The sequence below is a fragment of the Manis javanica genome, chromosome X (genome assembly GCF_040802235.1).
Source record: "Manis javanica isolate MJ-LG chromosome X, MJ_LKY, whole genome shotgun sequence".
NCBI lineage: Eukaryota > Metazoa > Chordata > Mammalia > Pholidota > Manidae > Manis > Manis javanica.
The window spans coordinates 107,454,721-107,471,368 of NC_133174.1; the positions used below are offsets into that span (position 1 = coordinate 107,454,721).

General features: G+C 36.3%; 1 protein-coding gene across 2 annotated transcripts in view; it reads right to left on the minus strand.

Moving 5' to 3' along the window:
• Nucleotides 1–3,119: 3,119 nt before the first annotated feature.
• IL13RA1 (interleukin 13 receptor subunit alpha 1) overlaps nt 3,120–16,648 on the minus strand; it is an 80,468-nt gene continuing 66,939 nt past the window's right edge. For both annotated transcript variants that reach the window (XM_037021223.2, XM_037021222.2), the window contains exon 11: nt 3,120–5,551. In XM_037021223.2, the coding sequence (XP_036877118.1) occupies nt 5,459–5,551 (93 nt within the window). In that variant the 3' untranslated portion in view covers nt 3,120–5,458. The remainder of the gene's footprint in view (nt 5,552–16,648) is intronic.

Here is a 16,648-nt window from a genome sequence, read left to right on the forward strand (position 1 = left end):
CAACTCACACCATTAGGATGGCCAACATAGAAAAGACTAGGAACAACAACCGCTGGCAAGGATGCGGAGAAAGGGGAACCCTCCTACACTGCTGGTGGGAATGTAAACTAGTTCAACCATTGTGGAAAGCAGTATGGAGGTTCCTCAAAAAACTAAATATAGAAATGCCATTTGACCCAGGAATTCCACTCCTAGGAATTTACCCTAAGAATGCAGCAGCCCAGTTTGAAAAAGACATATGCACCCCTATGTTTATCGCAGCACTATTTACAATAGTAGCAACTTAAGTGTCCATCAGTAGATGGAATGGATAAAGAAGATGTGGTACATACACACAATAGAATACTATTCACCCATAAGAAACAAATCCTACCATTTGCAACAACATGGATGGAGCTGGAGGGTATTATGCTCAGTGAAATAAGCCAGGTGGAGAAAGACAAGTACCAAATGATTTCCCTCATTTGTGGAATATAACAATGAAGCAAAACTGAAGGAACAAAACAGCAGCAGACTCACAGATTCCAAGAAGGGACTAGCGGTTACCAAAGGGGAGTGGTGGAGGAGCGCGGGTGGGGAGGGAGGGAGAAGGGGATTGAGGGGTATTATGATTGGTACACATGGTGTCGGGGGGATCATGGGGAAGACAGTGTAGCACAGAGAAGACAAATAGTGACTCTGTGGCATCTTCCTACACTGATGGACAGTGGCTGCAATGGGTATGTGGGGGGGGACTCAATAATATGGGTGAATGTAGTAACCACATTGCTTTTCATGTGAAACCTTCATGAAAGTGTACATCAATGATACCTTAATTTAAAAAATTATATTATAAAAAAGAAATACGTTAGGTACAGCCATGGCCAGGCTCTTGTGAAAATTCTGATTTGGATGGACCACAGGGCTCATCCAGTGTATCAATTCCTTTGTTCTTACAGTTCTATCAAGGGGCCTACTCTGGTTATTGTTGGCAGTCACTGTTAATATCTAGCTACTTCCTATAGCCAAGAGTAGGAGGTGACTGTACAAATATTTTCTTGATATGTAAAACAAGTCATCTTAGTTTTTGCTGGATGTTAGAATGGAGCTAATCTAGTCCAGCCTCATTTCAGATGAGAACACTGACGCTCAGAGAGAGAAAGGGGCCTGCCCATGCTATCACTGGTATTCATAGCCAAGATCCTCATTTCCAAATGAGCTCCACAGTTTATGGCCACTGTTATGAGCCTTGGATGGAATGATCAGTCACTAAGTCTAACATGCTCATCCTATAAATGGGGAAGCAGACATAGAGAGGGAGAGATATCTGCCCAAGGTCATTTGGAACTCCTAAATTCTAACTTAACGTTTCTTTCCCTTGTAGAAAGTAGTCTCTCTCTGACCAACCATCTGACACCAAGCCAAATCTTATTTCACTTTGAATGAATGCACAAATGGATGTTAAGGCACTGTAAAAAGCCCACTTTGCAATGAAATGATTTAAATTTTCAGTCTTCCAGTTGATAAGCACTTTGGCAATAATTTGAAATTAGATGTTTCTTCTATAGGTAGCTGCCTCCTTAGGACAAATACATACATCACTGACTACATTATAGAGGCCCTAAAGTCAGGCCCTGACTTGTTTTCCAATTGTGTCTCAGTCACTTACTAGCTGTGTGATTTTGCATATATAATTCAATCATTTTATGTCTCAGTTTCTTCATCCATAAAATGAAGATAATAATGCAACCTATCTCATGAGACTCATACGGGGACTTTGTGAAATAATACGCATAACTTGGTACACAGTAGCCACTCAAGAACTATTTTCTCTTCTTACATAATGGCCTACCTAATAAATGTTGAAAGCTAGCAGTGAAATATTTTCCTAATATAATGGTAAACTGAAATTGTGACTGTTAGGTAAGACAGTTAAAGGTCCAAGAACCATTAAGAAGAAATCATCTTGGAGACTGATGTCAAAAATATCTAGCACATCCAATGTCAATAAAATTCTTCCCTTAAGTTAAAAAGCATGCCAAGATTTAGCTACAGTGTTTATAAAAACTTTATTGCTTGGTCTAATCATTAGGGTTTAAAAGAAAAGAGCCTCTGAAATAAGTGCTCCTGTTCCCTTGCTTTCTTCTAAAGCTACTAATACTCCAGTAGCATAATATGCTACTCATGTGAGTACAACGTTGTGCTTATAAAAGAGCAGGACTACATGGAAAGGACAAAATGGTAAATTACCCTGGAGAGCAAATGTGCTTGGATCACTCTGGCTTCTCTCCCCATGAGAGGAGATGAACATGTTTGCAGCTATAGGAATTTGTTTTCCATAAATCTCATATACATATACAACCTCGAGTGTCCTTGGTTAAACATTTTGTCACATACTCAGTGTGTCGATGTATTAAGACTCAAAAGGAGATTCCTTATTAAATACCAAATAAAATGATACTTACCTGGAGATGGATTTCCAGAATCTTCTTGGATCATTCTAGATAGTAACCAGAGGTAACCACACTAAGATCAGAACCCCCTACCCACACCCTAGAGTTTGGGTCCTGTAAAGATTCAGGGTAATTAACAATTGTGGTCTGGCTAAAGATCTATTCCTAGAGTTTAAGACAAATGAGAGAAAACCCTCCATGACATTCAAACCATTTTGCTATATTTACAGAAAATACAAAACCACATCACCATCTCTTAAGAGGACAGCTATTGAAAACCGATTTTCTTATTCTCCAATGTAACCTGCTAATGTGATTGATCTGCAACTATGGAGCCCTATCATGTATATATCATGACAGTCCCCTTAAGTATACTGCAGTCTATTTTAAGCTTAATATGGGAAAGGATCCGTTCTCCATTTTCTTTAATTTACATAACCACAACTTACCAAATACTTATGTCCCTTTGGGTGCTGCTTGCAAAAGCCATACTAATATTAAATTAAGTGCATGCCCTTATCAGAAAGCAGGCATGCTGAGAACAGCAGAGAAGTTTACGATAAATGATTTTAAGATAAAATAGCTATTGTGGAATTTTTTCACATTTATTCTTTTAACTGCTATTTTTCCTTCCACCCACTCCTCACAACATTTTTCCCAAAATAAGACCAAAGGAAAACATTTGGGTGACATACAAAAGACAATTAATATTTATTTCACTCAAGCTTTCCTATAAGAAGTTAACCAAAATGATCCCTAGTTGAAAGCATTACCAAGAAAGTTGACATTGTTTCATGTATCCTCCAGTGCCCAGGTGAAAATACAACATATTTCAATGTAAGAGTAAGAATGACCATCCTTACTGTGGGCTTATTTAGGTATGTGGAGAGAAAAAAATCCATTCAGGTTAGATGTAAAATAATAAATGAACCTATGAGTTTCCTACAGATGATGGGAATACCACTGATGTATTAAGGTCTCCAAGAGCTCCCAAGACCTGGGGTCACTCTGCAGTGATTATTAAACAGCCATAGGTGCTCCCATAATTCACTGCCTCCTTTTCCCTCAACTATTTTACTGCTAATAGAGGGAGATGGAAACAAAATACAATTTCCCCACTCCCAGGCTACATGATAGTCAGCATCAGTAAGTAGTTCTTGGGTAATCAGAATAGCAAATCCCTGCCCCACCCATGCTATTGAAATAGGGTAACAGGAAAAATGGCTTTGAGTGAGGCATTTAAAGTGTTTTGCTTCCCAGAATTATACAAGACCTCACCAGGAAGTAATCTCATTCCTACACAGGAAAACCAACTATCCTGTCTAGAGAGCAGCAGAACAAAGGCATCTACTATGCCTATCTCCAGGCCTCAATCTGACCTCAGAAATAAAAGCACTGGGAGCAAACACCTTGACATTGACCCTTGCCATGAACTCGAATTTCCTCGGAAAAGCCAGGGTGCAGTGCTCCTCCACCACAATGCAAGCAGGTTCCACTTTTGCCTAAATCTGTGGAGAGCAGGGATCTCTGATTTCCCTTCCCCTAAGAGCAGGAATTGCAAAGTAACACAAATGGGTGAATGTTTGGAGAACTAGTGAAATAAAGTTGTCAAATTTCTACCATTAATTGGATTCTGTGTGTATAAGGAGGGAAACTGGGTGAGGGGGACTTCCCATTTCCATATGTCTTTACATTTGGAGGAAGCAGAGGAGCAGAGGGAATATCTATATGTATATGCTATGGGGATGAGGGAGAATGGAACCCTAACATATGCAGAAAAAGAATGCAAATATTGGAGCCTTGGATGGTGGCTATCAATGAGAGACACAAAACCTACTAATAACCATTTGTGGCAGTAAGGAGAAGACACAGCTGTTTTATCCTCCAAGCAAATAAGTGAATACCTCCTGTTTAGAAAATATGTAGAGAAATGGTTAATGCTGAAAACCTTCAAATAAATGCAGAATCATATAGAAGTTGTAAAATATGCAAGAATTAGTCATTGTTTCTCAGTCTACCCACACTTTAACTAAGATGCAAATTATTCCCTGCTCCTCTAGGTGTTCTGAGCAGATTTATATTCTAATATCTAATGAAAGGTGAAAGCTACAAGGAAGGGAATGAGGGGGAATGCAAAAGGGGAAATCAGTGTATGAACTGGGGAGTTGAAAGGTCTGAAAATGACAGGTGGGGATAAACTGAGTCCCAACTAGACTGTCAAAACTCTGACAGAGTCCATGCCTCATACCTGGAGGCTTGGCACGATCTGGACACATAGTAAACATCTGAGTAGCAGAGGTGAAGAAAAAACAATACATCATTAGAAACTGCATGGTTCAAGTTGTAATATCCAGTAAGCCATTCTTCCTCCACTACCCTGAAAAGCCTGAAATGGCTTTGAAAGTTCTTGGTAAAGAAGCTGCCTTGGCCTCTCCTGTAGTTGTCATCGTCATGGGCAACAATGATGTCTGGGCCTTTCAAAGCAGAAGAAAATGATTAAAGGGGATGACAATTCCCAACTGTCAAGAGTTTTAAGAGCCACAAACATTACTCGGTAGCATCTCAAACAACAGGTTTTATCAATTTTGTTTGCTAGACATTGTCTGTGACTCAAGTTTGGCATTATAGCATTTGCACCCAAAATGAGTTCCCCCCAATAAAACTTGTTGGTATTGTTTGACCCAAAAAATACAAAGCAGGCATAGATCACTCAAGAAGTTGTCACAACCCTTGATAAGATTAACTCTACTGCCATCAACACTTTTTGCTTTGTTTCCTAGTTTGAAGCCTTTGCAAGGGATGTCTGCTTTTATAATTCAACAAGAATGACTCCATTCTCTTCTCCAGAGGGCCCCTTCTTTTTAGTTTTTTGATGCATGACTCAATGTAAAGACCTAAGGCTCTTATGAGCTGTTTTTAAATGGTCCAGTAGTTTCAGTTTTCATTTAACAAGTTCCCAGATAACAAATGGGGAATGGGATGAATCTTCACAAGGTCACATTGAAGGTTAAAATAAATTATCCCCATCACTGAGAGGCTCTCTTCAGGTTTTCTATCAGCACTACAGAGTCAGTTTCTTCCTTGGTTTGCTTCTCATAGATGTCATACTTCTTCCAGTGCTGGAAGAGAGGGAAAAAATACACAATGACTTTTCTACACAGTATTCTTTCCCTGAGTACTCACAGCCAATGTTTATGTTTAGGTTTGTGTTTATGGAATCATGAGTGTTTTTCTGTTGTTTTCCTTTTTGACCTACAAATCTTCATCTGTTTGAACAGTTAATGAAACAAAACAATCAGGAATTAACATTAAGTGGCGGGGGGAAGCATGGGATTGTTAAATGACATTTAATCGCTATCTCAAGACATAAACAAATTTGGACATCTGCAAAATTGGAAACAAAGTCTTTTTTAAGGAGAATAAAAGGGTGGTATGCTTTTCTTACTTCAACTGTTTCTACCATTATTTTCTTACTACTCTAATTTGACTACTGCCAAAGATATAATCAGCCTCAAAAGTCAACTAGCATCTAAGTAATACATAAAACGTCCCAAGAAGTCTTAGTGCAGTAAAAACTTTGGAAGACCCTATATTAACAGCTTCATATAACATTATTTGCTAGAACAGGGCATTATACATAAGGTAAGGTCACTTTGAACTCAATTTAAGTGTCTCTGTTATGGTGAAAGCCAATATCCTGGTTTTTGCCTTCTCTAAGTCAAGGGAAAGGATGAAACCTAAGCTAAGTATCCTCATGTGTAAATTTAGGTTGTTAAAGCAGGTGTAGGCAAACTACAGTCTAAGGGTCAAATCCAGCAAACCACCTCTTTTTATAAATAAAGTTTTACTGGAATATAGCTACACCCATTTGTTTCTGTATTGTGTCTATGGCTGTTTTCACTCTACAACAGCAGAGCTGAGATGCTGTGACAGAAACCGAATGGCTTTCTAAGCCAAAAATATTTACTGTCTGGCTCTTTACAGAAAAAGCTTGCCAATCCGTGCACTAGATTATTTCCAAGCTCCTTTTCTGCTCTGATGTTTTCTGGTTCTATAAGTCTAGGGAAGGAAATGGAAAGACGAAAAACAAACAATGGCAACAATGACTATTCAGCTATCTCAGGTTGTGCAATTGGAGATGGACTGAGCAAGTCAGGGGCAGCCAGTCTTACAAAGCCTATGGAGGGATGAGGTGGAAAAGACTGCTTAAAATACTCAAATTATTCCAAATGAATTATTTAACCCCGATATTCCTAGAACGGCTAAAATTAAAAGTACTATTCCAAGAGCTGATGAAGATGAACAGTGCTGGATCTCTCAAATATTGTTGGTGAAAATGTAAAATAGTACAGCCACTATGGAAGAGAGTCTGACAGTTTCTTATAGAATTAAACATATACTTATTGCATGACCCAGAAATCCCACTCCCAGATATTTATCCAAGAGAGATGAAAACATGTCCACACAAAGATCTCTATGTGAATGATTATATTATAGTATATCTAATATATAACAACAGAGTTATAAAAGTTGTAACTTTATTCATAAAAGGCAAAAGATGGAAACAACCGCAATGTCCTTGAACAAGTGAATGGTCAAATAAACTGTGGTGCAGCCAGATCATGGAATACTGCTCAGCAATGAAAAGAAATGAACTATGTGGGGACAGTAGTACAGCACAGAGAATGCAGTTAATGATTTTGTAACATCTTACAATGTTGATAGTGGCCACACTAGAGGGGGTGAGGGCTTAATAATATGGGTAACTGTCAAACCACTGGTCATATTTGTTGCATATTTGAAACCAACATAAGATGGTATATCAATGATACTTTAATTTTAAAAAAACTGCAAAAGGAAGATGTTTAAACAATTGGGCCAACTAACTGAAAGCTAATGTTGTCACTAAATTGAATTTCAAATGAATTTTACATCCATAGTTCATTTTGCTAATTTCATTCTCTGCATCCTCTAATTTGTTGACAATGATTGATTACTTAAGTGAATAATATCTTGTAGTAATAGGAAATGCCTCACATGATCACAAAAAAAAACAAAAAATGAACTACTAATACATACAACAATATGGATGTCTCTGAAATGCATTATGCTGAGTGAAAGAAGCCAGAATCAAAAATCTATATACTGTATGATTCCATTTATGTGACATTCTGGAAGAGGCAAAACTTTCGGGACAGAAAGCAGATTAGTGGTTGCCAGGGTATAGGGCCAGGGGACAGGGGTTGAGTGCAAAGGGGCACAAGGAAGCTTTTGCAGGGATGATGGACATGTTTATCTTGACTGGAGTGGTGGCTACAAAATTGCATATACTTGCTAAAACTCCTCTAACTGTACACTTAAAAAGAGTAAATTTTTATTGTATATAAATGAAATCAATAAACCTGATTTTTAAAAATATGACATGCTCACACTTCTAATAAAAAACACACTGGAAAAATTATATAACCTTGAAGTAATGGCTTATTCAATAAATGGCACTAAGACAACTGGCTAAGCATTTAAAAAATAAAGTTAAGCCCTACTTCATAGCCTACACGGATAAATTCTCTATGGACTGAAGACCTAAGCATAAAAAAACAAAACCAAAATAAGTACTAGAAAAATATATTGAGCAACAATTATATAAACTGAGGTAGGAAAGGGCCTTCTATGCATAAAAAATAAAGGCAGTTTTGACTGCAGGAGAAAAAACTTTCATATACCATTAATTACTCTAAGTATATAATACAAAGGCAAATATATATGACAAATCAAAGGAGTAATAACTGATATATAAACAGATATTTACAAACCACCAAGTTTCAAATAGATGAAAATGGCAGGGAAATATGGAGAATGAATGAGAATTTCATAGAAGAATTCATTTAAACCAGTGAATATATAAGAAAAATATAGGTTGAAACAAGATGTCCCTTTTACTCTGTATCAAATTGGCAAGAATTTTATAAAAAACAAGATACATTCACACTGGTAAAAGTGTGGTCAAACAACTACTCAGACATACTACTGGTAGGTATGTAAGTTGGTATAACTTAAGCTTCTTGGGAAAAGTTTAAGTATATGTATTCTAACGCCCCTATATCCTTAATATGAAGGAATCATACTCTATGCATGTAACCAGAGTGTTTTACAGCATAGATGATATATTCTTATACATTAGTAAAATAGATCTACCTTATTTTTTTAACCTCTGAATAATATTTCATTACATGAATGCACTATAACTTATTTAACCAGTATCTTTAACAGATATTTAACCTGTATATGGTTTGTGGGTAACAATTTGTCAATATCAAAGAATTTAAAACATGAGTAATCTCCTTTGATCCAGCAATCTTAACTTCTAATGATTTATTCCAAGAAAAGAATACAATCTGTATGCTCTTATTAGCTGCAAAATGATGCCAATGATAATGAAATTTAGAATTCATCTAAATGTGCAGTAATAGGGACTTGGTTAAATACATAATATATTCACACAATGGAATACTATTTAGCCATTAAAAAGAGAATTACAGGATCAGGGTTGGCACACTTTTTCTGTAAATGGCCAGATGGTATATTTTCAGCTTTGAGGGCCAACTAGTCTCTGTCACAATAACTCAACTCTACCACTGTCACATGAAAACTGCCATAGATAATATATAAATGAATAGGCATGGTTATGTTCCAACAAAACTATTCATGGACACTGAAATCTGAATTTCATGTAATTTTCATGTGCTATGACATAGTATTCTTCTTTAGATTTTTTCAACTATTTAAAAGTGTAAAAATCATTCTAAGCTTGCAAGCTGTACACACGCAAGCAAGAGGCAGGCAGGAGTTCATCTGTGGTCTGAAGTCTACAGGGCAATCCTGAGAGAAAAGCAGTGGTTGGCAGCCTAGTTGTGAATCTCCCCAAATGACACCATAAAAAATACAAGTAGGAAAGGTAAAGTAGGGTAAGTAGGGCAGCAAAACCAAAAGGACAGACACAATCTCCCACAAAACCAGATCAAAATGATTCCCTCATGAGCCCTGAAATATGAGTGGGTGGGGACAAATCAGAGCTAGCTATAAGAGCAAAATGCTATCAGCTGTGGAAGAGTATGGAGAGGGAATCAGCAGGGCATCTGATAGATCTGAGAACTCTTAAATACCTCACTCAAACCTCAGCAAGCTAATTCATGACCAACAGAGACTGGCAGGGCTTTGCACATTCAAATAGTGTTTGAGTGCAATGAGTCTGCAGCACAGCTTGGGAGCCACCGAAGCCCCCGTCCTGGGCGAAATCCTACTCTCAGGAGCGACTGGTGGGGACAGGCTCCACAGTAGCCGGGACAGACAAGAGAGACAAAACTCAAGGGCACAAACAAGACTGGCAGAGATTTTAGAAAGTAATTCACTGTAATTTTGAATAGTCAAAAACAATGGAAGATGGAATTCTATAGCCATGAGGTTAGGAAAAAAATATCCTAAATCAAGTCAAGCCTCTTTCTAAAAGTTCGAGAAAGCTAATTTCATGTAAAAATAAGCAATAGGATAATATCCTTACAGAATTAAAACATGCCAGAAAGATACATCCACAAAAATATAGATGAAAATTATAGTTGAGTATTTCAAAACTAGTTAAAATTAAGAAAATGTTATATGATATGAAAAATGTACATGATATAGAGTAATATAAAAATTCAGAAAAAGAACAACTCAGAAGTGACATGATAAGACTCAGGAAAGAATTGGAAGTAAAAGAAAATCATTATTTCAGAAATGAAGACTAAGCTAGAAGGAACACAGGGGCAAATAAACAAAATAGATAATATCTTAAGAGAAACAGAAGATGAAAAGGAGGATTTTTTAATAAAAAAGAAATGAAGGTAGATGAAAATTATTCAAGGATGTAACAAATACAAAAGACAGGCAAAGAAAACAAGGGAACAAAATACAGCCTATAAGTGAAGAAATTTTTACTGAAAAAATTTTTTAAAATTTGAATCTATATACTGAAAGGCACACCATGTACCTTAGAAAATAAACCCAGAATGACCAACACCACCAAGACATGTTCTGGTAATGTTACTGGACTTTGAAGAAAAGAAGTCTTTTGACAACGAGGCAAAATAGACCACGTATTTTAGTAAGAAAGAAAATTATATTGTCAGCAGACTTTGACAACATTTGATGCCAGAAGAAAATGGATGACATATTTAAAATGCCTAAGGCTAGAACATGCGAGCCATGGATTTTTATATCTAATAAAATGACTTTCAATAATTAATTCAGTAAACTCCATCAAGGTGTGAATAATTCAGGAAATGTTGGTTCCATGAATTGTCTCTGAGAAAACTTTTAGAGCTTCAAATAACCAAAATGACTGGAGAGACACCAACATAAATACAGGTAATAAGCATCAAACACATACCCTTACAGAATTAAGTCTAAATGGGAGCTGTAGGGAGACTATAATATATATACTATGCATTATATAGTACATAATGGTTATATGCACTGACAGTGTAGATGCTGGACAACTTTAACAACGGGGAGAGAATGAGGAGAGCATATGGAAAAATTGCTTTTTTTAATGATAATTAAAGTTTGTTTTATAATTTGTCAAAAGTTCAGAAATTCTGTTATTTCCACTGGTTTCTTTCTCACCTGCTAAATTCAAAAAAATTAAATATGAGCATTTTACTAAAACATATAATATGAATGGTCAAAGGTGTAGACTGGAGAATCAGGATGCCTAAGTTCAGGTCTCAGCTCTGACATCTGTTAAACTTGGATCTTGGCTTGGCTGTGTATTAGCAATGTAACACTGAGCAATTACACATGACCCCTCTGGTACCTTATTTTCTTCATCTATATAATGGAGATATTAGGGACCAAGTAATGAGGGCAGTGCTAGAGAAGTGTCTGACATACAGCAAAAGTTCAGTAAGTATAAACTATTATTATTGCTGTCACTAATATTTCATTTACCAATAAAAGTATTTCGATTTCTCTATTCTGTCCACATCAAATCTAATAAAGATGCTTATATCTGGGTGATAGGATTAGGAGAGATTTTATTTTTCTCTTTTGGTTGCCTGTACTTCTCATATCTCTACAATAAATATGTATTGCTTTTAAAAGAAAGAGTATTTTATAAGAAAAAAAACAGATCCTACCATTTGCAACAACATGGATGGAGCTAGAGGGTATTATGCTCAATGAAATAAGCCAGGCGGAGAAAGACAAGTACCAAATGATTTCACTCATATGTGGAGTATAAGAACAAAAGAAAACTGAAGGAACAAAACAGCAGCAGAAGCACAGAACCCAAGAATGGACTAACAGTTACCAAAGGGAAAGGGACTGGGGAGGACGGGTGGGAAGGGAGGGATAAGGGCGGGAAAAAAGAAAGGGGGCATTACGATTAACATGTATAGTGTGGGGTGGGGGGCACTGGGAGGGCTGTGCAACACAGAGAAGACAAGTAGTGATTTTACAGCATCTTACTATGTTGATGGACAGTGACTGTGAAGGGGTATGTGGGGGGGGGACTTGGTGAAGGGGGGAGCCTAGTAAACATAATGTCCTTCATGTAATTGTAGATTAATGATACCAAAATAAAATTAAAATAAAAAAAACTGAAAAAAAAGAAAGAAAGAGTATTTTAACTTCTAAAAATACACCCCGAACATTACACTTTCTTTGGTTTCTGGTCATTAGACCCAGTGCTTAGCTATGTTGGACAGGAAAAAAGCGATCTGTTTCCATGAAGTAAACACTGTGGCAGAAATAGCTTCTAAGAATATGTTAATTTTTTCAATTGCCTTTTTTTATTCCTAAAACTTGGGTTACTCATTTTCACTCATCATTAGCATCATGGCCCTATCCTGAGCACTGCTTCTATAAATATGTTCATGTAAGAAACAGAACAAATATTCTGACCTATTACTCAATTTTGTGTTTTATGTGTCAGTCTAATTTTTAAATTACTTGTAGAAAAAAAATTCACAAAATTACCAGGCCATAATTCAATTCTTATACTACCAATTTTTTAAACAAGACAATTAACAATAGAATAATAGCCAAAGATAAACAGCATAGATGGAAAAAATCAGTGTTTAGGAGGCTAACACAACTGGCTTTTAGTTGTTAGGTCATCTAATTCTAGAAATATAGTGTGCTACACAGGCTTTTATAAAGAAATAAACAACTTTCATAGTATAATGGGACAAGTCTCAGTTTAAGAGTACTTTCAAGATTTAGTTACTTGCCACACTGAATTTTCCATAGAAGTGCCTTTCATGCACCTAAGCACCATGCAAAACATGAGCCTTTTGTATGCAAGTCACCTGATTACCTTCTGTCTTCTTCAGATCAACATTCACAATAGAAGATTGTACAATATGAGTTGCAGATCCCCATGTTTTAAAATCACTGCATCTTAAAAAAAAAACTAGTTGAATGTGGTGTGGAGGGGACTAACTTAGTACCACTTGAGGTGGCTATGAATCCAACCCCTCACTTTAAAAATTAAACATGTATCCTGCCTTTCCAGTAAAAACTGAATTCCAGAACCACCAAAGAGTCTAGTGGATGACCAAAAGTAGTGCTTTATAGAAAAGTGCCAGCTTATAAATGTTAATTAAATGACGGAGGTAAAAAATCATCGTTCCATAACCCCTAATGAAATGATTGATTCAAGCAAGGATACCAGCTGGCATAAAAAGCATTATGAAGAGTTGACAGGGAGCTAACATAACATCCCACAGACTGTCTTCATGTGGCAAGGGGATAGTAAGTAGATGGCAGAAGGGGCCACACTTGTTATCATCTTAAATACAGTGCTCAATCTTAGCTTCACTAATGGCAGGACGACTGGACATTATCTGTCTCCTGCCAACTGGACAGTTGGAAAAATTTAAATATGGACTATTAGATGATACTAAGAAATTAAAATTTTTCAAGTGTGGTCATGCTATTTTGGCTATGTAGGAAAGCATATTCTCAGTTTTCTAAGATACAGACTGAAATACCAAAAAAAAAAATCAGCAGGATTTAGAAGTCAACTCCAAGGAATGCAAAACTGGCACAGCAGTGACAATACAATTGATTTCCAAGAAGTAGGGGAAGAAAAGACCATTTTTTATGGATGAAAAAGAAATGCAGATACAGAGGAGAAGCAATTCCCTCTGCACAGCTCCCCGGCCCCCAAATATGGCCAGCAGCCCAATTAGCCACAAAGAAAAGGCAAACAGCAAAGCAACAGGAAGAAATGTTGTTGGCCAAAATATTACTATAGTGATGAACAAAACATTGTCAAAACACTAGAAACCTTAAGGAAAACTATACAGGAGATTTATTTGTGGCCACACCTAAACACGCTTTTTTTTTTTTTTTAAAGAACCACTATTTATTAGAAGAAATTTTTCTTCTACTATTTGTGAAAAAAATGTTTGGAAGGGGCATGCATTACTTCTTTGGATTAGAAGTTGGTAACCTGGGGCTACAATGACTTCTAGTTCAGATTCTGAAATTACCTTTCTAGGTGAACAGTCCTTGAGGAATTTCTCTGTGGCCCCCAATGTCCCCATCTCTGAAGTGAGAGGATAGGGCTCGAATACAGTTTTGAAAAATTTATAATTAAAGATAAATAATTAGACATGTAAATATCTCCTTCGTTAGATGACCTCTAAGGTCATGTTCATACTGTAATTCAATGATTCTAGAAGTAAAAGGTTAGTTTTTCTGCGTATATGCAGTTCAATTTGTAAGGCTTGCTGCTATGTAGAGAAAGTGGGTTATTCATTTGGTTAAAAGACAAACATGAAAATTCATTCTATTACCCTTACCCCTGGTCTGGCATTTTTATTATACTTTTAAACATTGATTTTATTTAATGTTCTGTAATCATCACAAACAAAAACATCTTATGCTTTTAGTGGTCCATCTTGTCAGTGTACCCACCTCACTAAATTATAGAATTATCTGACTCATCAGTACAACATATTATCTCTAGACAGCAAATTGAAAAAGAGCAATTTTCCCATCTCTATGAAAAATAATCGATCTGATTTTGCTGTCAATGTTACCATCACTCACTCTATCACTGAAGCTTGAGACCTTGAAATTGTTTTTTACTCTCCCTACCTTTCAGTATCCACACAGAGTCACCAGGTTGCACTGAGTTTCCTTTAATAATGTCTCTTGCATCAATCTCCTCTGCTACCACCTAAGTTCAAGTCCCTATTATCTCTCAGATCCGGATGGCCACAATATTCTCTTTTCCCTTAATGACTTGTACAGGGTTTCTTTTTATTATAGAAGTAATACAGGCTTATTATAGGCAATTTGGAAGTTTCAGAAAAGTAGAGAAAAGATAATATTATCCACAGTCCTTCTGCCCAGAGATTATCATTTTGACCCATTTTCATTCATTGTTCTTTGTATATATTAAGGCATTTTAATAAAAATTAGGATTGTAATATACTACACATCTGTGATATGTTTCTTACTCTTGAATCATATTTTGCTATGACAATAAATGCTTGGAAACCTAACCTTTTTTATTGATTGCTGATGTTTCTTTGTTTTCTAATTTTTGATGTCAGAAACAAATGATGCACTGATATCCTTGTATCACTGTTGGATTAAAATAGATTCCTAAAAGTATAATTTTCTTAAAATAGAGTCCTAAAAGTATAATTAAAAGGTCAAAGATTGTTGTTACATTTTATAAAGTCACCCTCCAGATAAAATATACAGTTGACCCTATAACAACATGGGTTTGAACTTTATAAGTCCACCTGCATACAAATTTTTTTTCAATATTTACATTGGGAAATTATTTGGAAATCTGACAATTTGAAAAAACATTTTCTTTTCTCTAGCTTATTTTATTGTAAGAATACAGTATATAATACACAGCATATAAAATATGTGTTAATTGATGGTTTATGTTATTGGTAAGGCTTCTGATCAATAGTAGATTACTAAACTTTTGGGGAAGTCAAAAATTATACACAGATTTTCAACTTATGGGGGGTTGGCACCCCTAACTCCCTACGTTGTTCAAGGGTCAACTATATACCATTTTACAGGCCCACTAGCAGTGCATGAAAAGTGTCAGTTCCCCCTCCCTTGCTAACACTGCTTTGGTTATATGTGTTATATATATTTGTGAGTCCAAACATGTTTTCATAGACATTGGACATTTGTGTCATGGCACTTTGACTAATCTTCATTCTGCTAAGAGAGGTAGCATATTCAAACACCTTTCAGGGGTCTGGCATGTTAGGCCAACGTGTGAAACCACAGTGAGAATTGGGAACAGTAGCACTTGACATGAATTGGTAGGCTGTGTGCCCTGCTTAAAATTCCAAATTGAAAAATTCTAAATACAGCACACTGGGTATATCTAAATACATCTCACTGGGTACCTCAGTGAGAAAACTGAGGTATAGAGAGGTTAAGGAAGTGCCCTAAGGTCAAAGAGATGGTAAATGATACAGCAGAGATTTGAATTCAGACAAGCTGACTCCAGAGCCCAGGCTATTATCTCCTATACTGTACTACTTCCCTAAATTAACTGCCCTATGCCTGATATTACTAATTTAATATATATACAATAATATTGATATTTATTTCAGTTACTGTCTTTTTAATTTTATTTGGGTGAATGTATTTATCAGAGAAACCTCAAACTCTTTTGTTTCCCTAAGGCCTTAGGTCTTCAACCACAAATTCTAGCAAGATAGTCTATAGGAAACTAACTACAACAGGTGGGGTAGGGGTTGCTCTATTTCCATGTCTTTAAGGGGCTGGCTTTCTAAGCAATAGCATGAACAAAATATACTTCAACTGTTTACCCTATCTTTCTATTTCCCCAAGTCAAGTTTTAAAAATTATCCAAGAGTCAGAGGCCTGCCTATTTGGCTAGTTTCATAAAGAAGTCTCCTCCACTGAAAGTTTGGATCAAATAGGTTCCCCACCCCACAGACAGAACCAAGCCCAGAGATGAGATGGGCAAAGTATTCTGGGGACTTCTTAAATGGAATGCTTAGCCTGAGCTACAACATTGTAAATCAGCTCTTTACTCTTTTAGATAAAATGTACTTTAAAATAACCAATTTTGAAATGAAACTCTGCACATATTATAACATGGATGAACCTTGAAAATACTATGCAAGGGAAAGAAGCCAGACACAAAAGAACAAATATCA